Source organism: Podarcis melisellensis (assembly GCF_964234715.1).
Source record: "Podarcis melisellensis genome assembly, chromosome: 13".
In the NCBI taxonomy this organism is placed as follows: Eukaryota; Metazoa; Chordata; class Lepidosauria; order Squamata; family Lacertidae; genus Podarcis; species Podarcis melisellensis.
Window position 1 is genome coordinate 10,252,794 of NC_138545.1, and position 27,437 is coordinate 10,280,230.

A 27,437-nucleotide genomic window follows, 5' to 3' on the forward strand; every position below is an offset into this window, starting at 1 on the left:
CCAGAAGAAAAGGAGACTTCAGAAAGCTGAGAAGCATCACCACTGACATCTCTGCCTGGAAAAAGAAAAATCAACATTGTTCCATAACTTCATTGCTCTTCAACATGCCTCCCAGTACCAGATGGTGCGCTGAGAGTGCTGTTGTGCTGACATCCTGCTTACACAATTGCCATGATGACCTTACTGAGTACAGTTAATAGTAATAAGTCAATAACTGTGTCTAATATCAGTTGCACACCAAGTGTATAAAATTCTAAAAATCAGTAGCTATACATTAGATATCACTCAGTGACAACTGCTAATAAAGGTTCAATTGTGTGAACAGTTCAATTCCAGATCCATGCCAGCTTCTATTACTGGTGACACTGGTAATAATCATTGCCATATGGCTTCCCCTCCTCATAGTAGTAGGAATGGTACTAGCTTATAATGGACATTGGATAAATGGAATCCACTGAACGGAGGATAGAGAGAGAGATCCCAGAGGGAACAGCAAAGTAAGCATATTTCTGTGGAGTAGACATTATTAGCTACTTTTCGCCTACTGTTAAGGTTTAATATTTTCTGTAAGATTTGGAAGCTGCCTTATACTGAGTTGGTCCCTTGTTTCATCTAGCTCAGTATTGTCTACACTGAGTGGCAGCAGCCCTCCAGAACTTTCAGACAAGGGTTTTCTCTAAGCCCTACCTGGAGAACCCAGAAAATGAACCTGGTGTCCTTTGCATGCAAAGCTCTGTCACTGAGCTCCGTCCCTTTCCCAAATTACTAAGGATTCCCCAACTTACACAGCAGAAAAAGCCCAAGGAGAATCCACTGAGCTGGGTGGACTCTTGAGGTCATTCTGAAGAACGCAGATGCTCTCACCAATGGAGATCCCTCCTAGTAAGGTGTGGAAATTCAGAAGAAACTAATGTCGCCGTCTTCCCCAGTTCAATGAATTATCAATGTGCGCTTTCTCTTTTTCTCTTTTTTTTTTTTTTTTGCTCTCTCCTGCTAGTCAGAAGTAGAATTGTGAAAATCTTAAGTTAACACAGCGAGAATAAACCACAGCTGGTGAAGGCAAGAATGACTCCTTATTGCTATCTAGTGGAAGAAAACAAAGATAGCAGGGTTGCTTACAAATTGTGTTTGTGGCTTCTGACTTGTGGTTTTTGAGCAGATGGATTTTTAGTTACACTGGGGTCACATTTGCAGGTACTGTCAGCTCCCCTTAACAGATCTGACCTCATGCTAAGGGTCTCCCAACACTTTTGGGGCTACATTTTGGAATCCAAGAAACTGTGGGGGACACCACAAAGCACTTGTCTCACAGAAGGAAAAACAGATGCTCAGAAGACACATGCACCCCATCACAAACCAGGTGAAACAGTTAAGCAAATTAAGCACTCTGAACGAAAGAAACCCCAGGCAACCTTCCCTGAAATACACCCCCCCCCAACTATCTATATATATTTTTGAAATAAAAAATTCAGAGGAGCAGAGGATATGCACCAATGGAGCTTGCCTAAGGGCGCGACCTTGGGGATCCCTGAAAGTGATGCTTTTAAATGCAAATGATGCAATGAGTTTCTAGGAAGACGGGAGAAAGTATTCTACATCAAAGGTGTTGATGTGTTCACAATCTAATCGTGGGTTTTCTTCTTTAACAGACTTGGAGCAGAGTTTCTTTTTAAATTTAGTATCTTTATTATTTAACAAATATTACACTGGTCAAATACAAATAAAATAACATAACATAATCCTTTCCTCTTCCAGCCTTCCATACCTAATGCTGACTCATGCTCATCTACATACTGATAATTTTACACTGACCCTTATTGATCACATGTCCTTAATAAAGTCACCTGTTTGCTCTGTTGGGTTTTCTGTTGCCTAGCAACCTGTTCAAGACCATATTCCTACAAAAGGCTGGGGCAGGGGGGCAGAGCAGCAAAGTTATGATAAAGGAGGTTGCCAGTTAAAGCAACCTCCTTTATCATTACTTAAGGAGCTCCTTTGGGAACAAGAGTGGGATATAAATCCTACTAGTAGCAGTAGTAATAGTATTACTGAACTACTGTCTCCATATTTTGGAAAGTTATTTGTCCATCTGTTTTCTATCTGTCCAGACACGTCTTAAGATATCATAACCAAAATAGGCCCGATACTTCCTGAGATCAAGGAGAAGTTTTTCATCTCTGCTTGAATACTATTGGACATCATTTTGAAGTTATGATGGAGGACTGAACATAATAATTGCTCTGATTTGAAAATGTCACAACCCAGTTTTGCATAGCGGTGCTTAAGAATGAGGAAGGGGTATCCATCTATGTTTGCCTGTAAGAGGACAATGTTTTAAACCAAGATGGCAGACTGGACTCATTTGTCACTCTCCTGAGATATCACAACTCTCATGTCCTTGGGGGAAGAATCTTCTTCAGAGGAGGACCCCCCCCCCAGTACATGTTGCAGGGGAGCAGGCTGTTTCAATGGACACTGAGGCTGACCAGAGGGATCAAGGGCCTCTTTGGTCATGGTACTCCAGTCTTCCCCATGAGACACAGAATCAGAGGCAGATTGGGCAGGGACTGAACCATGATGGAAGCCGCTCCACAGATACATTGTCTACATTGTTTTTTAAACAAATAAACAAACAAAAACAATTTTGGTACTGTGGAAAACACTGGGTACCCCAAAATCTGCTAATGCCACTCTTTTGTGAACGAATGATGCTGTTTTGGCTACATGAGAATCCACACAAACACACCCCTTGTACTTTGGAAATAGAGGGGACAACACCATATGGCTATCATGGCCGTAAGGGGCCAAGGAGGAAAAGAGGTGGCGGAATTTCTGAACTAGGGCAATGATTTATTCTGAATGACTCATTCATAAAAAGTGTGACGTGGGTGTCCCTGAGGTGAACCTTCAGCTCACTGAAGAGGACCAAAGCTCTTCAGGTTTTTGTGCAGCTCGCCTTGCATTTCCCACCACTGTGTCACTTGCAGCACAGTGGTAGATCCCAGCGTCCCCCATCTCCACCTTGCTGATGGAAAGCTCTGTAGACAAATTCCCTTTGTCAGTGTCCATCTCCAATCGTTCTTTCTTCCCTGTTTTAGAGTAACTGTAGATGACTAAGGAAGGGGCTGCATCTCTGGTTTGCTTGTACCAGAAAACCCCATTATAATTAGAGACTCCATGTTTGCAGAAGATCCGAGCTGTTTCCCCCAAAGAAATGGAGACTTCAGAAAGTTGAGAAGCATCACCACTGATATCTCTGCCTGGAAAAAGAAAAATCATCATTGTTCCATACCTTCATGGCTCTTCAACATGCCTCTCAATACCAGATGGTGAGCTTTCCAAGTGGGAAGAGTGCTGTTGTGCTGACATCCTACTTGCAGATTTCCCAGAGACATCTGCTTGGTCCTTCTAAGAACAAGATTCTTGACTAGACAGAATATTGGTTTGACTTCACACGGTTTGTATGTTCACATTTCCTTCGAATCTTCCATAGAGATACACAATTGCCATGAAGATCTTACTGGGTACATTTAATAGTAATTGTTCAATAACTGTGTCTAATATCAGTTACACACCAAGAGTATCTAATTCTAAAAATCAGTACCTATACATTGGATATCACTCTGTGACAACTGCTAATAAAAGTTCAATTGTGTGTACCATTCCAGATCTATGCCAGCTTCTATTACTGGTGACACTGGTAATAATCATTCCCATATGGCTTCTCTTCCTCACAGTAGCAGGAATGGTTTTAGCTTGAATTGGTCATTGGACAAATGGAATACACTGAACGGAGGATAGATAGAGAGATGCCAGAGAGAACAGCAAAGTAAGTATATTTCTGTGGAGTAGACATTATTAGCTACTTTTCACCTCTTGTTAAGAGTTAATATTTTCTGTAAGCTTTGGAAGCTGCCTTATACTGAATTGGTCCCTTGTTCCATCTAGCTCAGAATTGTCTACACTGACTGGCAGCAGCCCTCCAGAATTTTCAGACAGGGGTTTTCTCTATGCCCTACCTGGAGAACCCAGAAAATGAACCTGGTGTCCTTTGCATGCAAAGCTCTGTCACTGAGCTTCATCCCTTTCCCAAATTACTAAGGATTCCCCAACTTACACAGCAGAAATAGCCCAAGGAGAATCCGCTGAGCTGGGTGGACTCTTGAGGACATTCTGAAGAATGCAGATGCTCTCACCAATGGAGATCCCTCCTAGTAAGGTGTGGAAATTCAGAAGAAACTAAGGTTGCTGTCTTCCCCGGTTCAATGAATTATCAATGTGCACTTTCTCTTTTCCTATTTTTTTAGCTCTCTCCTGCTAGTCAGAAGTAGAATTGTGAAAATCTTAAGATAGCACAGCTAATGAAGGGTCTTGTGAGGCAAGAATGACTCCTTATTGCTATCTAGTGGAAGAAAACAAAAATAGCAGGGTTGCTTACAAATTGTGTTTGTGGCTTCCGGCTTGTGGTTTTCTTTTGAGCAGGTGGATTTTAAGTTACACTGGGGTCACATCTGCAGGTGCTGTCAGCTCCCCTTAACAGATCTGACCTCATGCCAAGGGTCTCTCAACACTTTTGAGGGCTACATTCTGGAATCCAAGAAACTGCTCTCAAAGAGTCTATTGACTCTGTTCAGTAGCACATTACTGAATTTGGTCCTCCAGAGTGTGATTAACAGAAACACTTTATTATCATGTAGAGCTGTACAGCTGGATGGGGCTAGAAGGACTTGTAGTCCAAAACATCTTGTGGGCATCTGGTTGTTCCACTATTACCCCATAATGTAGGGGTAGTCAATGCAGTGCCCTTCAGATGTTTGTGGAAAGATTTCTCTTCATCCCTTACCATTCCCCATGTTGAATGGGGGTGGTTATTCACAACCTCTGAAGGGCACAGCATTCACTATCCTTGCCATAATGGGACAATTAGAAGAAAACAAGGTGACATTTCTGACCTAGGCCAGTGATTCCTTCTTAATTACTCATTTATGTACAATGGGATTTGCATGTGGCTGTCCCAGAAGTGAACCTTCAGTGCAGTGAAGAGAAACAAAGTTCTTCAGGTTTTTGTGCGGCTCGCCTTGCATTTCCCACCACTGTGTCACTTGCAGCACAATGGTAGATCCCGGCGTCCCCCATCTCCACCTTGCTGATGAAAAGCTCTGTAGACAGGTTGCCTTTGTCAGTGTCCATCTCCAACCGTTCTTTCTTCTCCATTTTAGAGTAACTGTGGATGACTGAGTAAGGGGCCGTATCTTGGGTTTGCTTGTACCAGAAGACCACAGTGTATGAAGAGAGTCCATGTTTGCAGGAGATCCGAGCTGTTTCTCCTGAGGAAAAGTAGACTTCAGAAAGCTGAGAAGCATCACCACTGATATCTCCACCTGTGGGGGGAATCACTGTTATTCCATGACTTCTCATGCTCAGTTTCTGACTGTTTATCAGGCGTTGCTTGTGAACCCCCATCTCTCTCCAGCTGACTCTGTCTTTTTGCCTCTTACTTCAACATCATTAATTTGGTCATCTCATTCATCCACCCATCGCTCTATCTATCCTTCTCAAGGGTCTCTCCCTCCTCAGACATTTCCATTCTACGTATTATAGTCAAGTGATGGATTTTGCTACCCTTGTGGTGACTGCCAACTTGAACAGCCTTAAAATATGATGAAGCAAATTGACGAAGGGTAAGCATATCAACAACTACTACTATTATTTTTTCTTGTTTCCTTGATTTATTAATTATTTGATATCCCACCCTGGCTCCCGAACAATCCACAGCAACTGCTACCCATGATGTCTATATGGTCTCCAGCATACACCAAGCAGACATCATTTTCTGGGAATTGCAAGTGTGGAGAGCCCTGTGGCACTCAAGTCCTGTTTGTCGACATCCCATAGACACCTGGCTGGTCACTGTGAGAACCAAATCCTGGACTAGAGGCTTTTGGTTTGACTCAGTAGAGCTCTTAGGGTCACGTTGCCTTGAAATCTCCTATAAATATGTACCATTTTGACCTTTCTGATTGCAGTTAATAGTCCTTCATCACTAACCGTATCTAATAACATATTATTATTATTTTAAAAATGAACAATAGCTATACATCTAATAAGGGTTTCGTTGTGTGTCTCATTCCAGCCCTACATCTCTTTCTATTATTGGTGGTCGTGTTTCAATACAATATTGAAATTGTAACATGTCTTTTCATCCTCCTAGGAGTCATAGAGGCATTATGCCTAGATTCTACTCTTCAGTGGATCAATGGAATCAGCTGAAGTGAAGCTAGAGAAATATCTCAGAGTGGATGTAGGTGCGTGTAGAGTAGACATTTCTACCTATTTTCTATTATCAACATTTTCTCTAAGCATAGGAGCTGCCTTATACAGAGTCAGGCCACTGTTCCATCTAGCTCAGCTCAGCTGACAGCTGCTCTCCAGGATTTCCCAGACAGGGCTGATGTCAAGATCCTACCTGAAACTGGGGTCTTCTGCATGCAAAGGAGACCATCTGCCTCTGAGCTATGGCCCTCTCCCAAATTTCTAAGGATTCCCCAACTTACACAGCCAAAATAGCCCCAAAAGAATCCTCCACTGAGCTAGCTGGAATCTTGAGGACATCCTGAAGGACATGGATGTTCTCGCCGTCAAGGATTCCTTCTGGTCCACTCTGGAAATTCAGCAGAGAAACTAAGGTTGTCTTCTCCAACTCAATGAATTCTCTATGTGTGCTTTCTCTTCTCCTTTTCTCAGTTCTCCTCTGACAGTCAGAAGGAGAATTGTGGTTCTTTTGTGAAAATAGGGTTAGAGGAAAACCTCAGAAGGTGAAGGGCCTTCTGTATTTAGTGAAAGGAGAATTTCCCATTGCCACCTGGTGGAAGAAAGCAGGTATGGCGTCAGTGGAAAACCAAGACTTTGGAGTGGATCAAAGTTGTGTCTGCGGCTTCAAACTTGTGGTTTTCTTTAGAGCAGATGGATTTTTAGTTATAGTGGGTTCTGTTCTGCAGGTGCTGTGACTCTATTCATGGCTATGACCTAATGGTTAGAGTCTCTGACATTTGAGGGGGGTACATTGGGAAATATAAGAACCTGTTTCAGACTTCACAAAGCACACTTGTCAGACAAGAGAAAGCAGGGATGCTCAGAACACACACACACACACACACACACACACACCAGACAAACATCATGCACATATATGCAAACAAATAAGCAAATAAGAAAAAGCAAGCACACACAGATACACAAACATACATATGCATGTATTTATATACCTGAAGGAGTGTCTCCACCCCCATCGTTCTGCCCGGACACTGAGGTCCAGCTCTTAGGGCCTTCTGGCAGTTCCCTCACTGTGAGCAGTGAAGCTACAGGGAACCAGGCATAGGGCCTTCTCGGTAGTGGCTCCCTCCCTGTGGAATGCCCTCCCATCATGTAAAGGGAACGAACAACTATCTGGCTTTTAGAAGACATCTGAAGGCAGCCCTGTTTAGGGACGTTTTTAATGTTTGTTGTTTTATTCTGTTTTTAATGTTCTGTTGAAAGCTGCCCGGAGTGGCTGGGGAAACTCGCCAGATGGCTGGAGTATAAATTATTATTATTATTGTTATTATTGTTGTTGTTGTTGTTATCTCAACCACAGAAAACCGGTGGCTTATGATTAGTTATAGTTTTGGAGGGCTGGTGTCTTCACACCCCGCTCATGGGATTCCTGTAAGCATCCGATCAGCCAAGTTGTGATTGTAGGTGTTTAGCATTTCCGCTAGAAGAACTTTAGATCTGATCCTGGCTGGGATTCTTTTATGTTCCTAAGCTGATGTAAAAGAAGAACCAGACCTATGAGAACCTGGAGGAACTTGCTGCAACTGAACTGATGCCACCACCTGGTGGGGGGAAAGGCACACTGCAGGCTAGATAAGATGCAGATCCTTAATTGTTTCATCAAAATACTGTAGTCAGACAATGCTGATTGGCTGGTTAGTTGCTTTAAGCCAGGCTTCTCCAACCTGGTGCCCTCCTGCTATTTCAAACTACAATTCCCATCAGCCTAAACCACCACATCTGATGGGAGATGTAGTCGAAGAAAATGCCAGGTTGGAGAACTCTGACTTAAAATAATCAAGGACAGTCCTGGTGTGTGAGCAAAACACATAGCTTAAGTGTTATTCTCCCTGCTAAAAAATAAAGAACCCACGAGTGGTAGTAGAGCTTCAACACAATTTAAACAAGTTGGAACATTCAGAAAAAGCTGCTGGATAGCTAGGGGAAGATTCAAACATATGTACCCCCCTCCCAAAATGTATAAAACTAAGTCAAGTGTGTGTTGGATATGCAAAATGACAGAGGAAACATTTCTTCACATATGGTGGTCTTGCAAAAAAAGCTAAGGACTACTGGGAAATGATATATGATGAGATGGAAAAAATGTTTAATTTGATGGTTTCCAAGAAACCCGAAGCTTTTCTTTCAGGAATTGTAGATAATGATGTTCCAAAAGAACTGCTTAACTTATTTATGTACACAATGAAAGCAGCACGAGTATTGTATGCCCAAATATGGAAATAATGAGACTTCAAACAAAGGATGACTGGCTTTTGGAAATGATGGAAGACCCAGGACTAGCAAAATTAACAGTGAAAATTAGAGACCAAAATGACTAATAATAATAATTTCTAACCTTTCCATTTCTTAATAATAATAATAATAATCCTTGAGTACTGGAAACTTTTTATTGAGTATTTAAAGAACTACTATAGCTAGATGAAAATGTGAGCAGGATTTGAAATATGAGCAATTGCATGAATTATTAAGAAAAAGGGTTAAATTGAATGTATTGAACAGTATAGGCATAATATGCAGCATTTAAGGGTAAATATGGAAACGATGGAAGGGGAGGCTAGGAAGTCAATTGATAAAGTAACTTATGGTTTATGTTAAGATTTGTAAAGTTTTTCTTTCTTTGTGAAAAATTCAGAAATAAGATTGAAAAAAAGAAAGAAATGAATCCAGGGATTGAACCTGGAATGTTATTCCTGCTCCACAAGCGAGCAACATTCAGTCATTCTAGCATTGCAAGTAAGTTCAGCATCAAATCTCCATATTTCAGATTGGCTCGAAGTTAAGTGAATGGCGGTGGCCTCAGCTCCTTGAGCTTCAATGGAATTTGATTTCCCAGCTCATAAAGAATACACACTTTAAACCCCATTGCTATGCCTGCTTCTCTTGCATGTTCTCTGTTGACTTATCTCCCATGCCTCCTCCTGCCTGCCTTAGCTCCTCCTCTGCTCAGACACTGAGAAGAGTTTTTGCACAGAGATATTCCCTCCCTGACACACTGTGTCACTCAGAGCACAGTAGTAGACAGCAGCATCTGCCAGCTTCACCTGATGGAGAACAAGTGTGTTGGATTTCTTGTCCTGTCCAACGTACACTGTGCTCTTTGGATCAGCCCCTTCACCAGGATGCCCTGGGATTGCACCAGCAATATACCGAAGCCCTTCTCCTGGGAACTGCCGGTACCACTGGATCACATCGCTTGATTCAGAAGAGAGGCTGCAGCTCAGGGTGTGTGGTTGTTCTTCAAATGCTCTAGTAGATCCCGGCTGGTTGACCTCTTGAGCCCATCCAGGGTTATCTGCAATTGAGAAGTTTCAGATTTACAAGATCTCGTATAGATAAAGAGACAGAGATCATGACCCCCAATGATTCCTAGGTCAGAACTGTAATGTGACCTAGCTCAGGGCTTTTCTGGGTGATCCTAGGAGGAAGTAGAAGCTACTTGCCTTTTTAAGAAATGGACAGGTTAGAAATATGAAGAATGACAGTGAGAAATGTAATAAACACTGTTTGTTTATTTAATAAATGGCACACACACACAGAGAGAGGTCTTTCAGATAAATGTCCACAAGGATTGCTGCTTGGATATCTGAATACGCTATGCGTGCTCCCTTTCTCTCATGTCTCTTTCCCCTTTGAATGTTTTTGCTCTGCTTCTCCATTGTTCTACTTCACTGTGTCACTCACGGCACAGAAATAGACAGCAGAGTCATTCAGCTGGCTGTCAGGCTTCTCCATGTTGAAGGTCCCCTCGTCTTTCTTGTCTGTCTTCTGCTCGGCTTTGAAGCCAAGAAGAGCCCCATCAGCTCGTGGGTCATAGGTACTCAGGAAAAGCTTGGGAGGTTGGCCTGGATGCTGAATGTACCAGAATAGAGCATAGACAGTCCCTTTGTAGGAACAGTTGAGCGAGATAACCTCTCCTTGGGCGACATGCACAGTGCCTTCTGTTTGGTCCACTGACTGACCAACACTGCCTTCTGCAGAAAAGATTATGCCATAAGAGATTATGTTAGATGGGCAGGAGGACCAACTGATACATCAGTGGAAAACTCAAGACCAGCTCTGTGGTGCTTGGCATCTTGGGGCTATCTGGAATAGGGTTGGGAATTTTGTAAATCTTCTTCTACATTCTTGGTTCATTATAATTGTGTTAGTTTTGGTTCATTATAAACCAGACTTTTTTAACATTTTGACTTGTTTCCTAATTTGGAGGTATAAGCTGTCTCTAAACATGTGCAGGAGTTTTGTGTGAAAGAGTGCCACACTTGTTGATTTGCACAGCTCACCTGTTGTGTACACTCATTCAACATTGCATCTGAACAACTGCACAGCTCGGGTATTGCTTCACACCAATTGTACACTCATTGAAAGTAATGTGTTGTCTCCCTGCCCACATCTACCTCTTTTCCTTCTCCACCTGCACAGGTAACATAACACATGAACATAGTAACCTGCCTTACACAAAGCCAAACCATTTCTGACTCACACACATGTTACATTCAACCCACCAATGGGCTGTGTCATGAGTAAAAGTGTCACAATAAACCAGTGGAGTAGCGTGGGTTGTCAGCACCCTGGGCAAGGCAAGAAATTGCACCCCCTAACCCGTGGATTTTAGTAGGGGAGAGAGCTGCAAGTGCGAGCGCGCGCCCCCCAGATGTTGAGCCCGGTGCGGCCACCCCCCCTGTACCCCTCTGCACCCCCATGCTACACCACTGCAATAAACACTGCATGCTTCTTTCAAGGTGCAAATGTTAACCCACTGAACCATAGCTGTCAACTTTTCCCTTTTCTTGCAAGGAATCCTATTTGGAATAAGGGAATGTTCCTTTAAAAAAGGGAAACGTTGACAGCTATGCACTGAATTAATGAGCTTTAGCCTGCCAAGATAGCCATGCTAATATGGCATTTAGAGAATGAGCAAAAGTCAAAAACTCTATACTTACTTAAAGTCACAGCCAAGAAGATAATACATGTTGACATGGCAGTCATGGTGATCCAATTTAATAGAAGCTGGCCTGGCTTACGATTTATCCTCAGCAGTAAATCAAGTCCATCAGTAAGTTACACTGACTTGATGTTTTGCAGCACAGAGTGCTAAAATTTGCCTTCCAGGAGGCTGGCTTCCTTTTTCTGACTTAACCACTAATGGTTTCCTTCTCTCAAGAAATGACTAGTCTGCCACTTCTGCAGGTGATATGAATTCCCTCCCCCTCAAAGCTTAGACTGGAACCACAGCTTTTTTCTTTGTCAGCTGTGATGTGTTTTGTGGATGAAAAGGGGAGAGAGAGTGTGAGTGAATCTGGGGAGTCGCGGCAGCGCCCCCTTGTGGTCCAGGCATGAACTGAAAACTGGAGTATCGTGCATTTTGGAAAACTTTATTGGGGTCGAACAAGTTGCAGCTGTTTCAGAACAGACAGGGGTGCCGACTTATAAAAAATATTGGGGGGGGCCCAAGACCTCCAAACCGCTGCTGCTGGGGGAACGAAAGGGGCGAGCCCCGGGCTGCCCCGACCTTAAGTGAACCTGTGAGGTTGGCTGCCGCCATGGGCGGTGAATATTAATGATGTATCATTTTTGTGCTTCATGCTGTGGCCACAGACATGTGATCTGATGGTGAATTTGGGGTGACCCAATGCAAAAATCCTGAGAATCCCTGTGGATCCATGCTTTGTAACCACGTTTTTGCACCATTGCAGCCCCAGGTAACAGTGGGTGTGTGATTTGGGGGGGGGCAGGCTGTAGCCATGGACATGCTATGTGCTCTGATGGTGAATTTGGGGTGACCCAATGCAAAGATAGGGACACAGGTGGCGCTGTGGGTTAAAGCCTCAGCGCCTAGGACTTGCTGATCGAAAGGTCGGCGGTTCGAATCCCTGCTGCGGGGTGCGCTCCCGCTGCTCGGTCCCAGCGCCTGCCAACCTAGCAGTTCGAAAGCACCTCCGGGTGTAAGTAGATAAATAGGGACCGCTTAGCAGCGGGAAGGTAAACGGCGTTTCCGTGTGCAGCTCTGGCTCGCCAGAGCAGCGATGTCACACTGGCCATGTGACCCAGAAGTGTCTTCGGACAGCGCTGGCCCCTGGCCTCTTAAGTGAGATGGGCGCACAACCCCAGAGTCTGTCAAGACTGGCCCGTACGGGCAGGGGTACCTTTACCTTTACCTTTAATGCAAAGATCCTGAGGATCCCTGTGGATCCATGTTTTGTAACCACATTTTTGCACCATTGCAGCCCCAGGCAACAGTGGGTGTGTGATTTTTGGGGGGCAGGCTGTAGCCATGGACATGCTATGTGATCTGATGGTGAATTTGGGGTGACCCAATGCAAAGATCCTGAGGATCCATGTGGATCCATGCTTTTAAACCACATTTAAAGTGGGGAGGGAAGGAAAAACACAGAACGGACAAGGAGCACGAGAGGGGTGTGCAGAGAAGCAGCTGGCTAAGAATGCAGGGGAGGGGTATAACAGGGAGGAAAGGAAGGCAAAAGTTTTCCCTCACCTACCCACCCAAGCCAGCCAGCTCCCGAGTGCGCTCTCTCTCTCTCTCTCTCCCCCCCCCCCTCCTGGAGCACAGAGACGACACTCTGCTTGCCTAGAGGGGAGGGGCTTTCCCTGCTCTTTGTTCCCTTTGAGCAAACACAGCAAGGAAACAGAGGGGGTGGGCAGTAAGACCCTGAGGCAGAATGCAGGAAAGTAGCCGCTTCCTCTTTTTGAGGGAAAAATACGGTAATAATTTTCTTAAATTATTGGGGGGGCAGAGCCCCCCCAAACGAATTTTTGAGGGGGCTCGGGCCCCCTCAGGCCCCATGGAGTCGGCGCCTATGAGAACAGAGGATGTCTTCATCGCTTCCAGCCTTGTGATCACATGTTGTTTCCAAACCTTTCTTTCCAATTTAATTCTTAGTAAACAAGGAGGGCTGACAGCTAAAATTCTATGATGTTCTGCTCCATCCGTTGTATTGGATATCAGCCCAGAAGATGACTGCCTGGTGCTGGGTGAATTTGACCATTGCAATTTGCCTCCGATCCTTGTTGTTACACAGCTAAATTCAGTTCTCAACATTTCCACACCCCTTTCTGATTATTATTTTTTTAAAAAAGAAGGCTTATCAGAAATACATCACTTCACCCTAATATATTGTATTTTTAATCCTATTTTTCACTATGCATTTTTATATACACTTTACCCCCCTGTATCAATGTCTGTACATATTACTTGCTTGGATAACTTCACTGCATTGAAAAAAAATCACTAAAATGTGCATCTCGAAGTATGATTCTGTTTCTGCTGCATATTCTGCAAGGGAAATGCCCCTTTATTAAAATGGAAAGGGGTCAAACCATCAGGTTGGATAGTTACAATGGAATGGTCTTAGGGGTGGGGTGCACATTTTTAGTTTCTATTTATTTATTATTATTACTTTGTTCAAGAAAAAAGGGGGAAATCCCCTTTAAATTCTAAAAAAAACTGCACTTCTATGACACCTGTAATTCTGTGTCATTCATTGAATTCTGGCTGCTTTTGTCCTTTAGACTTAGAGAATGTGCAAATCTCCAGCTTCGAAGAGAACAGGGGAGGCTTGAGGGAAATAAGGAATGGCCAAGTTGAGCCCCTCAGTATTTGGGGGGGGGAGGGGGAATCCTAGGCATCTTAACCAGATCCTATGCATGTCTGATATCATCAGTTCTAATGCCTGCCCTTTTAGCCAGACAGATCTTACATTCAAGCTAAATGAGTAACTTGGATCCCTGAATACTCTGTTCTGTGTTCTGTTCTGTCTTTCTCCTTTGCAAGTTTTTGCTCTGCTTCTCTATTGGCCAGCCTCACTGTGTCTCTCACGGCACAGAAATAGGCAGCAGAGTCGTTCAGTTGAATGGCTGCTTTCTCCAGATTGAAGGTCTTCTCGATCTTTTCATGAGTGGCACTGAAGCCTCGGAGATGCCCCTCATCAGATAATTCTTCTGAAAATTCTCTCATGAATAGCTTGGGAGCTTGGCCAGGATGCTGAATGTACCAGAATGGGTAGTTAGTCGTGGAAGATGACTGATAGGAGCATTTGAGAGAGAGTTTGGATCCTTGTGGGATGATCACAAGACCTTCACTTTGTTCCACTGTCTGCCCAACACTTCCTTCTGCAGAGAAGATAATAGCACAAGAGGAGATGTTAAATGGACAGGTGGACCAATGAACACATCCAAACCAGCTTTGTGGTGTCTTTTGGATTTGACTGTTTTTTATAAGTTTCTGTCTTTAGCTTTACTTCATTATAGTCCTGTAAACATGGTCAACATTATTTCTAATATCTTTCATTTGGCAACTTCAGCTCAATAACTGACTGCCTAGTTTGCAAAAGCATCAATGCTGACAAACTATGGAACGCATGGCAGTTCCATGCAATCTTCTGCATATTTCAAGATGCAAACATTAAGCAGGTGAACGGATGAGTTTGGTGCCAGTTTTGGAGAGCCACTGCCAGCCTGTGTCGACCGTCCTGGGTTAGATGGATTCCAATGGGCTGAATTGGTATAAAGAAGCTTTCTATAATTTATAGAAAATGAGCAAATGTCCAATGAAAGAAGATATTTTAGAAAACGCTACTCACTTAGAATTGCAGCCAAGAGCATAACACATGCTGACATGGAGATCATGGCGAGGAATCTGTTGACGTCCAGATCCAATTCAGGCAAAGATTCTTTCACTTAAAATGCATCCTCAGCACTGAGCCGATGCAGCCAGTACATTAGAAAGACTTGATGTTCTCTCAAAGTTGCCTTGGAGGAGGCTGGCTTCCTCTTTGTGACTTAACCACAGGTGGTTTCCTCTTTTGTGTAGTTGACTCTGCTTTCCCTTCAAAGGTGAAACTGAAGCCACATTTTAGTCCGCTGCAACCTATTTTGTGGGCATCCCCTGAGCTGAACAAAAAGTGGGGAGAGGCAGAGAGCAAAACTGTAGGTAACTGTGCCCCCTTGTGGATATAGGCAGCCCTGTTTAGGGAAGTTTTTAATGTTTGATGTTTTATTGTGGTTTTAATATCCTGCTGGAAGCCACCCAGAGTGGCTGGGGAGGCCCGGCCAGATGGGTGGGGTATAAGTAATAAGTTGTTGTTGTTGTTGTTGTTGTTGTTGAGGTGAAAAAAGCAAATCTATGTAACCTGAACCTATGTCTTAAGCCAGGGGTCAGCAAACATTTTCAGCAGGGGACGGTCCACTGCCCCTCAGACCTTGTGGGGGGCCGGCCTATATTTTTTTGGGGGGGGGGGATTGAATGAATTCCTATGGCCCACAAATAACCCAGAGATGCATTTTAAATAAAAGTACACGTTCTACTCATGTAAAAACACGCTGATTACTGGACCGTCCGCGGGCCAGATTTAGAAGGTGATTGGGCTGGATCCGGCCCCCGGGCCTTAGTTTGCCTACCCATGTCTTAGGCCATCAGATCCAATGTAAGTAGCCCAGAGTGGGGGAGGGGGGCAGGGGAAAGAGACAATTGAGAATGATACTTTTTCCTTCGGCGATAAGCACAGTGTCTTCTGTCTGTTTCACTGACTGTCCAAACCTGGCGCCAGAGATTATGATAGATGGGGAGAAGGAATATTTCTTTTTGTGTGTGTGTGTGGAGCTCTTATAATTTCCCCTCTTCCCTTTTCCATCTTTATAGCCTTCTAAGCATGTGCACTTTTAATTTTGAATCTTTTCTTTTGTGGAAAGGGTAGTATTAGGCTTGTTTCTACATTCCACAACACTGGCACAAGCTGTCTCTACACATCACAAAGTGTTTTGCATGGGGGAAAAGAACACTTCTCGAATTGCACAGTTCAGCTGCTGTTTTACACTCACTGAACATTACGTGAGCACAGTTGTTGAGTTGTGCAGCTCAGCTGTTCTGTACACATAGTGTAAACACATTGAAGGTTACATCAAAGCAACTTCATAAGTTTGTTGTTGTTGTTTAGTCATTTAGTCGCGTCCGACTCTTCGTGACCCCATGGACCAAAGCACGCCAGGCACTCCTGTCACCCACTGCCTTCCGCAGTTTGGTCAGACTCATGTTTGTAGCCTCGAGAACACTGTCCAACCATCTTGTCCTCTGTCGTCCCCTTCTCCTTGTGCCCTCAATCTTTCCCAACTTCAGGGTCTTTTCCAGGGAGTCTTCTCTTCTCATGTGGTGGCCAAAGTATTGGAGCCTCAGCTTCATGATCTGTCCTTCCAGTGAGCACTCAGGGCTGATTTCCTTAAGAATGGATAGGTTTGATCTTCTTGCAGTCCATGGGACTCTCAAGAGTCTCCTCCAGCACCATAATTCAAAAGCATCAATTCTTCGGCAATCAGCCTTCTTTATGGTCCAGCTCTCACTTCCATACATCACTACTTGGAAAACTATGGCTTTAATTATACAGACCTTTGTTGGTAAGGTGATGTCATAAGTTCGTAGCTTCTGTGAAATCTAACCTATGTTGATTTCACCGTTGATGCACACTAGAAACCCTGCACTTGTTTCTCTTGCATGTTCTCTGTTGACTTATCTCCCATGCTTCCTCCTGCCTGCCTTAGCTCCTCTGCTCAGACACTGAGAAGAGTTTTTGCACAGAGATAGTCTCTCCCTGACACACTGTGTCACTCAGAGCACAGTAGTAGACAGCAGCATCTGCCAGCTTCACCTGATGGAGAACAAGTGTGTTGGATTTCTTGTCCTGTCCAACATACACTGTGCTCTTTGGATCAGCCCCTTCACCAGGAATCCCTGGATATCCACCAGCAATATACCGAAGTCCTTCTCCTGGGAACTGCCGGTACCACTGGATCATATCACTTGACGCAGAAGAGAGGCTGCAGCTGAGGTTGTATGGTTTTCTGTCAAGTGCTGTAGCCGATCCTGGCTGGATGACCTCTTGAGCCCATGCAGGGTTACCTGCAATGAAATTCACAAAGAGCCATTTAGAAAGTCCATACACATGAAATTTGACAGCTCTGGTATAGGGATGAGTTCATGATCAATGAAGGTTCAAGCCTTAAATTTCATCTTGCCTGCCTCCAGATAATGACATTTCTGGGTGATTCTGGCAGAAGGAATTAGAAGCTGCCTAGCTGTTTTAAACAGCAGCACTAGCAACTGCTATAAATCCTGTCCCATAAGCCTAAGTTGCAACCACATGAAGAATATTGTGCACCAATTTTGGGGGATCTATTTTGGCTGGAGCAGAGAAGCAGTGCTCCACAGCAGACAGTCCTGAGGTCTTAGCTGGCTTTGAGATTCCGTGATATTTACCAAGATTCCTCTTCAGTAGATCTCTGTCTGATCACTGAGGTTGTTAACCACTGAGTCAGTGGTCCCTGCTGACTTAGATGCACAACAAAGATCCACCAGGAGCTGTGTATTCAGTATTATGGGTCCAATTTTAAAGAACTGTCTTCCAGCTGAGGTCAAACAGGACCCATCCCTGTGGAACTTTGGGTGCCTAATGAAGATTTCACTTATTCCAGCTAGTGTTTTTAAATTGAAATCAGTTTTTCAGAACTTTTTCTGTAGCATACTTCTTGTCCACCTAGAAATGATCATAGTTAAGTTGTATATAAAAAGTTTGAATAAAAATAAAATAATAAAAATTATTTCATGAGGAAAAAGAAAGAAGGGTTGGCAGCTAACTTTTTATCATGTTATCCAGCTCTGAAACACACACACACACCCTGCAACATTCCTACTTATATGTCTTTCATTAAATTCTGAATGATTTTGTCAATTAGACTTTGAGCATGTGCAGATCTTGAGCTTTAAAGAGAACAAGGGAGAGTGAGCAAAACATCAAATGCCCATGTTGGGTCCCTTGGTTTTCAAGAACTAATTGGGGGGGATGTAAATATAAGCATGTCTTTTGCCATCAGATCTAATGCAAGTTCTCCAGTGCTACAGAGGTCTTCCAAGGATACGAGCACAGGATCGCAGCTTGGATCCCTGGAGTTCCTTTGAATGCTCCTGTGTTTCCCCCCTTTGCATGTTTTTGTTCTGCTTCTCTACTGGCCAGCCTCACTGTGTCGCTCACGGCACAGAAATAGACAGCAGAGTCGTTCAGCTGACTGGAAGCTTTCTCCAGGTTGAAGGTCCTCGGAGTCTTTTCATGGGCGGCACTGAAGCCTCGAAGATTTCCCACATCAGAGTCATCTTTTCCAAAATCCCTCAGGAAAAGCCTGGGAGGCTGGCCAGGATCTTGGATGTACCAGAATGGATAGATGACGCCTGACAAATCATAGGAGCAGTTCAGAGTCACTTTTTGTCCTTGGGTGACAGTCACAGTGCCTTCTGTTTGCTTCACTGACTCTTCAATACTCTCCTCTACAGAGAAGATAAAGGTAAGATGTGAGATGGGCAGGTGGACTGGCTGATAAATCAGTGGACAACCCCAGACCACTTCTTGGCATCTTCTTTAAAAAAAGCATTTGGGGATGGGAGTTGTGCTACATTCCCCCTTCAGTTTCACTTCATTAAGGTCTTGCAAACCTATGCACCTTTATTTTTGAACCTTTTCATTTCAGGATAAGGCAATATAAAGCTTCTTTCTGCTTTACACTGAACACAGATCCAGGATGTCTCAGAATGTTTACAAGCTCTTTGTGTGATATAAAGTACGCTTCTAGGTTTGTGCAGTTCAACTGTTTTGTGTACACTCTTTGAAAGTGATGTGTGGACACCCTTATTATCTCTCTGCCCTTCCCTTTACGTTTTTCTCCTTCTCCATCCACAAACTTAACTTAGCTTAAAAACCTAACAAGCTGCCTCATATTGAGTTTGGTATGAGCCTTCAATGTGGCCCTCAGTGCAAATCAATACATTGTTTACATTCAAACAGACTGCAAAGTCTGTAAACAATCAATATTAAGAAACTATGTTAACATACATTGATCTTCTGTGGTCCTCTGCATGCTTGTTTCAAGTTGCAGACATTAAAGGGGTGAACTGGGTGAGTTTTAGCAGTCAAGATGCTAGATATTCGTAGGTACTGTTAGTCTCTCTGCCCGACCTAGTACATAGAGTTAGACAAGAAGACGAACCCATATAAAGTCTCAGAGGTATTTTAGACAAGGGGTGGAAGGCAAACAGAGAAGAGATCAGTGGTGAGGAATCTGGCGATCCCATAGATGTTGCTGGAGTCAACTCCCACAAGACCCGGAAAATGGCCACCAAGGGTTGAAGTTGTAGTTCAACAACATCTGGAGGACAACAGATTGCCCATTCCTCGGGTGAATGCAGCCATCGGTGAAAACAGCCCCAACGGTTGGTGCAAATTCTGAAGAAGCGATGATTTAAGGATTGTAGTTTTGTGGTACAGCATCCATGCAGAAGGTCTCAGGTTCATTCCACAATGACACTTCCTGGTTGCACAGAGAGAGATCCCTTCCTGAAACCCCCACAGACAATATTGTACAGCCCTGAATTAGATGGACCCCAAAAGGCTGAATCGGGTGTCTACATTCCCGCGATGTTTGAAAGAAATGAGCACAAATCCAAAGAAATCGGGATGTTAAAAAGTCTACTTACTTAAAATTACAGCCAGGAACACAAGACATGCTGGTGTGGAGATCATGGTGAGGAATTTGTCCTCTTCTAGGTTGAATTTATGAGAAGCTGGTCTGGCTTCAGATCTATCCTAAGTCGTAACTCAACTATTCCCGTAGCTTACAATGATTTGGTGTTCTGCAGCACAGAGGGCTGAAAGTTGCCATACAAGAGGTTGGCGTCTTTTGTCTCACTTGTGGTTTCCTCTTCTAAGGAATTGACTTGTGTGCAAGCCCTGCAGGTGATATGATTCAACTTCAAAGGTGGGGCTGAAACCAAAGAGGTTTGGTGGGGGGGGGGTTGTTTCTTTTTTGCTTGCTATGACACATTTTGTGGACCTTCCCTGAGCTGAATGAGGCAGCGAATGAGACTCTGCAGTAACAGCAGCACCCCCTTGTGGGCGCATCTATGAAGTGATAGTTGCATCTGTCACAATAACTTACATTGATAGATTCATATATATAACAAGACTCCCCTTTGCCAAATATGTTCACAGGGACGTTTACAAAAATAAGGCAGTATGAAATGTATGCACAATAAACAAAATGTTAATTAAAATAATTCTCATCCTTTGGCAGCAAAATTAAAAAGGACATAAACTGATTAGATTTTAGAAGCCTGATAGAAAGGGTGAGTCCTCAGCTGGAATCTACAAGAAGATGTAATTAGGATGAGATGGGGCTCAGTGAGAAGAAGCCATTCAACAGATGCAGAGCCACCACAAAGGAGGTGAACCCCACTCCTGAATGATCTTTGGGAGAGTGGTCTGTCTCACTACATCCAGGACGTAGCTTTTCACAGGGATCAGGAAAGTTGACCTCCCCACCCTGTTCTCAATAGCAGCAATCTGTCCTGAAGAAAATTAAGTGGTGGCCTTAAGGATGATGGTGCCACTGAACATGTGCTGGAAGCCTTTTCCTCATCACTCGGGGTCACAGACATTTTACATAGATCTTAGGTTAGGGAGCAAAGAGCTTTCAGATCAATGGAGAACCATCCCAACATCTCCCACAATCTGTGTTATAAGAACTATAAGGACAGGTTCCTGAGCTTTCTTTATCCCTCTTCCCTCCCTTTCCATTTTCCCTTGTGTGCTGTGCCTTACTATTTTGTGTTAGCCACCCTAGAAGCTTTTTTCTCTCTCTCTCTTTGGCTAAAGACTGAGGCATATCCCAAAATGGAAAACGAGTGAGGTCCCAATTGATGAAATACGTGCAGCTTGCAGATCTAACATATAGAATAAGAGAACAAGAAGAACATTTGTTAAAGAAGACTGGAAAATGTTTATTGAATATATGGGGGGGGGGAGTTGTGTACACTTGAAAATGTTGCCAGCATTAAATTCAACAGTGTAAATAAGTTTTGTTGCAAGTAATAAGGGAATGCTGAATGGTTTAGTTTATATAAAATATGCAGGGATTTATGATTTGTAAAATGAATCATGGAAAGAGAAGAAGGGAAGTCATTGATATGTTCAGGTTGTATGAATGAATATTGTAAATGGTAAAACAGAAAATTTGTGTGTGTGTGTGTGTGTGTATGACTGAGGCATCAATGCATTAAATCAAGAAACTTCAAGGGAAGAGAGGGGAGCACATTCAGTGTCACATAAACCAGGGATTTTATCAGATTTCTACTGGAATGAATTGGACCTTGTCAACTGAGCAGATGACACCACCATTTGTGGAAAAAGTGTAGTGATTCGTGATAGCAATCCCACCTGATCACTACAAAAAAGTACTCTACATGTATCTCTTCATAATGAAGAATGGCTTCATAAAAAACCCTCCAATGCAGTTAGACAGTTGCATTGAATCCAAGAAAGCATTTTGACACACCTTAAATACTAACCAATATTTTGTGGCTTCATTTTTTGTGGACCAGAGACCAGTTTAGTCAGACTGGTCCTTGGTAGGCATGGATGTGTGTAAAGAGGAGAGTGATGGAGAAGACAAGTTAGTTGGTGCACATTTGAAATGGAATCCACCTCATCTGCACTTCCTGAAACAATAGACAAACCAAAATATATGCATCTTTTGAAATTTGCACTTCTCTGAATTTTGTAATACTCTATTCAGTATTGTGCACTGCTAACAAATTTAATATAAATCGGCACATTTCTCATGAAGTTATTATTTCTCTGAAGATCATGTCTATTATGTGAGCTTGTTTTGCATTACATCGTGATAAAATCTGCCTCCTCCCACCACTTTTTACACCATGGTGAATCTGAAATGGTGCCGTCACGTCTGAAGCCTTCCCATAAAACCAGGGTTTGAATCCCCACTCGGCCATGAAGCTCACTGGGTGGCGTTGGGCCAGTCACTCACTCTCAGCCTAACCTACCTCACAGGGTTGTTGTGAGGTAAGCCACCTTCTGATGCCTCCTTCAGGCAGAAGAATGTCTTGCATTGGTCCTGTTCATAGTGTGTTTGTGGCTGCAGCCAGATTTGAACCGGGAGACTTCCAAATTCATCCTTGCTATCTTAGTTCCAGCCACAAACTCATTTGACATACATTCAGAACTGGGGCAGGACCTCATAACGTTCAGCTTGCCTCCCCCATCACAGTCTGTTTTAGCTCCTCCTCCATTGAGTCTCTGAGGGAGGTTAATGCATGGCGACAGTCCCTCCTGAACACACTGTGTCACTCAGAGCACAGAAGTACACTGCCGCATCTGCCAGAGTGACACGAGAAAAGCTGAATGTGGAGGACGTCTTGTCTTTGGCAAAATGCAATTTGCCCTTTGGATTAGCAGTGTCCTCAGTTTCCCCTGGATATGCGCCAGCTAAATACCGAGGTCCTTGTCCTGGGAACTGCTGGTAGAGCTGGATAATTTCTGTGCTAACAGACGAGAGGTTGCAAATGAGGTTGTATGCTGCCCCATCAAACGCTGTATCTGAGCTTGCCTGCTTGATCTCTGCAGCTTTTCCAAGGGAACCTACAAAAGAGAGAGCGACGGAAAATGAGGTTGGCGTTTCATTCACACTGAAATGGCAGGAAATGGCAGGCATAAACAAAACATGGATCTCTGTGTCTCTCTCCCCAGTCTCCAGCCTCCAACCACAGGAAGGTCCAAGAGACCTCAGGAGTATATCTCTATATATCTATATCTCTATATCTCTATATCTCTATCTCTATCTATATCTATATCTATATCATCTATATCTATATCTATATCTATATCTATATCTATATCTATATCTATATCTATATCTATATCTATATCTATCTATCTATTCCAATATAAAATTATAAAAAGAAAATACATCCACTTTATCACCAATACAATCTTTTTGGACTTCCATCAACTCGTCTGATAATTCTCCGTCTTGATCACTTCTTACACATTCCCTGTTTAATATTGCTATATAATAATAACTTATCCAATCTTTTTCTTTTTTACAATATTTCTACTATTACTCCTTCACAGAGCTTTCTGTAAACTTACAAACGTTATCTGGTCATTACATAAACTTTTCATATAATCTGTAAATTTAGTCCAGTCCTCTGGTCTCGCCGGTTCCGGATCCTTCCTGTTAGTTTATCAAGTTCTGCGTAGTCCATTAGTTTCATCCTGAGACCCCAGGAGTTTTTAGTGGGAGGATTGAGAAAAATACTGAATATCACAATTCCGGCTCACGTAAGGCTATTGTTTAGCTGTGTTGACTGCCTGTCTGTTTACTGTGAGTATTTAAATAACAGCTGTTCAGCCAGCCAGTTTTTCAAGAATTAAAACAAGAACGTTTCTACTTTTTTCAAATAAACAAATGAATTTAGCTAACTTAAAACAGCAAAACAGCTATCATCAATAGAAAGCACATGCAACAAAAATAGACGTGGGCAAATAAAATTTCCCTTTCAGTAGAAATCTACTGAGCAAAGGGCTCAGTAGGAACCACTCATTTGTCCCCCCCATGCTAGAAGTTTCTTACTCAAAAATGGCATCCCTCATGAGGAACCTGAAGTGGTAAAGTCCATTTTATTGCCCACAGTGGACTATACTACTTCAGTCTGTACAAGTGTAGAGACAGCACCAGAAGATAATAAATCAGGAGCTCTTGAGGAATGGAATCGTCCATGAAAGCATCACTTACTCAAGACTGACATGATTAACAAAGCCAAGTTACAATGAAGAGTCATTTTCTTGGATGAAGGAAGAAGCGTGGAGCCAAGGGCTCAGCACTGCGCAATCTGATGTATAAGATGGTTTGCAGAAACACTACCAGCTCTTTTTCTCTTGCTAAACTCCCCCCCCACACACACTTTTTTTTAAGTACAGGGATTGGTTGACCAAGGGATGTGGTTCGTGGCTAGAATGTCTGTGTGCCGTACAGGAAATTTGCTTTCTAACATCTTATTTAGGACTCAATATGGGCAGAAGTGGCTCAACGTCTCCACCTTGCGCCTGAAAACCATATAACAGTAGAATAAACGCTTTGGGGTCGTTCACAACACTTGTTTGCGTCTGCATCTCAACTTCACTTTACTGTGTTCAGAGAGGCAGCATTTCCAGAATATGAGTGACAGGGAGGGAATTATTACAGTGCTAGGGGAAGCTTGATTGTAGCACTGGCTGTCTTCTTCCAGAGGACAGGATGCCATCAATATAGTCAATAGGCCCAGAAACAAACATATTTTATTAAAATATGCAGGAGTGCAGCATGAGTAAATTTTGGGTCTTTGGTCCAAGTAGCAGAGGGGCCTAGTAAGGTTCCCCTGGAAGAATTAACAGAGACAACACTGCTGATCTTTTAGTAGAAGTTTTTATTTCTAGAGTAAAGGTACATTTTAAGATTATTTTTTAATAATAATAATAATAATATTTTTATTAAAGATTTTCCTCATTTACAAAAGCATATGCATTGCCTCTTTCTTCAGGTTGCATTTTCTACAGATCTGTTACATTTGTTGTGAGACATTGGTGTTATATGCAGTATTATTATTATTATTTATACCCCACCCATCCCATCGGGTTGGGTTTCCCCAACCACTCTGGGCAGCTCCCAACAGAATAATAATAATAATAGCAATAGTAATAAAAGATCAACCATTACAAACTTCCCTATAGAGAGGTACCTTCAGTTGTCTTCTGAAAGTCAGATAGTTGTTTATTTCCTTGACATCTGATGGGAGGGCATTCCACAGAGCGGGTGCCACTATCGCGAAGGCCCTCTGCCTATATGCAGCATAGGATTAATTTTTTGCAACTATTTATATACCACCAAGATTAAGGAGCAAAGTCCGTGGTGAGCAGCATAAAATAAGAAACAAAACTGCACACACATCAAATACAAAAGACATCACAAATCAGAAGATCAGCTTAATAAATCAACCCAGGTAGTTCACTCCTTAGCACGGGTTGTGATTCGGCGCTTCTGCACATTCACAAAGCGAGATTTAGCGCTTCTGCACATGTGCGAACCCCAAAACCTGGAAGTAACCTGTTCCGGTACTTCCGGCTTTTGGTGGTCCATAACACACACAAAAAACACAACCTGAATTGGCTGTAACCCGGGGTATGACTGTAAATCATTTCCCAGAATGTTTTTAATACTTTACACGACCACCACATATGATAACCCTCCCTCCCCATTTTTATCCATACAACAACTCTGGGAGGTTAGTCTGACAGGCCACTGGGCTTCAGGGCAGAGCAGGGATTCGAATGCAGGTCCTAGTTCAGCACTCTAATCACTGCACCAGTACGATACATCATCAATACATGCTGGCACATGTTTTGCGTATGTATTTGAATCATGCTGTATGTGCTGGGGGTGTATTTAAACCACCCTAGGAAAAATATACATTTGGTGTTCTAAAAGGGAGAAGAATTGGCTTGAGAATTTCTCCCCACATTTCGCCCCCACTGCTGAGCTCAGCACCCTGGCATCACTTTCTGTCTGAATGCATAGCCTCACTGCGAGACTCAGAGCTCAGAAATAAACACCTCCATCCTAGAGAAAGATGCCTTCTGACACCAGGGGAACTGTCTTGTTTTTTAAGAGCCAAAACAACAGAAAACAGTCACTGCAGAAACTGATTCTTCTGGGCAGGATTGTCATAAATCCGCAAGATCAGCTGGGTCTCTCTATCTCAAAATATTCACAGTACCAGAAAAGGTATGGACCTGAGATGCTGGCACAGTCCTACCTTGGATCCCAAATGCCTTGCAAGTCGAACATTTTGGCTTCCGAATGCCGCAAATTTGGAAGTGAGTGTTCCAGTTTGCAAACGTTCTTTGGAACCCAAACGTCCAATGGGGCTTCCTGCAGCCAATCAGAAGCCACACTTTGGTTTCCGAACATTTTGGAAGTTGAACGGACTTCTGGAATGGATTCCATTTGACTTCCAAGGTAGGAATGTAATGGAATTGCAAGATTAGGTTGCATCCTGACTCCCTTGGATTTCTGTCTGGCTTGGAGTCTGACTGAGAGACTCCTGTAAAGGAGACATTTGAAAATGCCATGAAGAATTCGTTCACTCTGTTTCACATTGGTCCCATCACTTCCTCTCACAGTTTTGTGCATGTGACAGTGAGCTTTTGCTTCACTGTGGGCTCCAAAGCACAGTAGTACACAGCACTGTCCTCGAGAGAAACCTTTTGAATCTTCAGATCCACTGTCCCTTTTTCTGTGCTCATGGTTCCAGAATATTTTGCTGCCTTGTCATCTGCAGGTGAATACTTTGTTTTTGCCAAGATATGCTCCGGAGATTGATTGGGAAACTGACGATACCAATGCAGGTAAGGGTTGATGGATGTTGTGTTGAAAATGCAGTGTAACTGAGCATCTTCTCCTGCTGTGATGAAAATCTCAAAATGTGATTGGGACACGGAGTCACTGTGAACACCCACTGCAAAAGGGAAGCATGAGAGATGAATTTTCTCTTGCATTATATATCTATCTATCATCTATCTATCATCTATATCTATCTATCTATCTATCTATCATCTATCTATCTATCTATCTATCTATCTATCTATCTATCTATCTATCATCTATCTATCTATCTATCTATCATCTATCTATCTATCTATCATCTATCATCTATCTATCTATCATCTATCATCTATCTATCATCTATCTATCTATCTATCTATCTATCTATCTATATCTATCTATCATCTATCTATCTATCTATCTATCTATCTATCTATCTATCTATCTATCATCTATCTATCTATCTATCTATCATCTATCTATATCTATCTATCTATCATTCTATCATCTATCTATCTATCTATCTATCTATCTATCTATCTATCTATCTATCTATCATCTATCTATCTATCTATCTATCTATCTATCTATCTATATCTATCTATCATCTATCATATCTATCTATCTATCTATCTATCTATCTATCTATCTATCTATCTATCTATCATCTATCTATCAATCATCTATCTATCATCTAATCTGCCTATCTATCATCATCTATCACCTATCATCATCTACTCACCTTTGTTCTTCTCCAGTTTTTTTTTAATGACTCATATGCAATTGTCAACTAAGCCGGTCCTACCAATAGACAGTTGGAGATGGCCACCTCAGGT

At 42.8% G+C, this 27,437-nt stretch overlaps 1 protein-coding gene across 3 annotated transcripts in view; it reads right to left on the reverse strand.

Moving 5' to 3' along the window:
- Window positions 1-27,437, reverse strand: part of LOC309354949 (T cell receptor alpha chain MC.7.G5-like) — a 109,052-nt gene that overhangs the window by 78,510 nt on the left and 3,105 nt on the right. The window contains exons 1-2 of one of the 3 annotated variants that reach the window (XM_081885262.1): window positions 14,931-15,077; window positions 9,998-10,304 (exon numbers count right to left, since the gene is read on the reverse strand). The exons of 1 other annotated variant lie outside the window; for it this stretch is intronic. In XM_081885262.1, coding sequence (XP_081741388.1) covers window positions 9,998-10,304; window positions 14,931-14,976 — 353 coding nt within the window. In that variant the 5' untranslated portion in view covers window positions 14,977-15,077. Of the gene's footprint in view, window positions 1-9,997; window positions 10,305-11,273; window positions 11,525-14,930; window positions 15,078-27,437 lie in introns of those variants that run through there. One more of the 3 variants, XM_081885263.1, reaches the window with a different exon arrangement.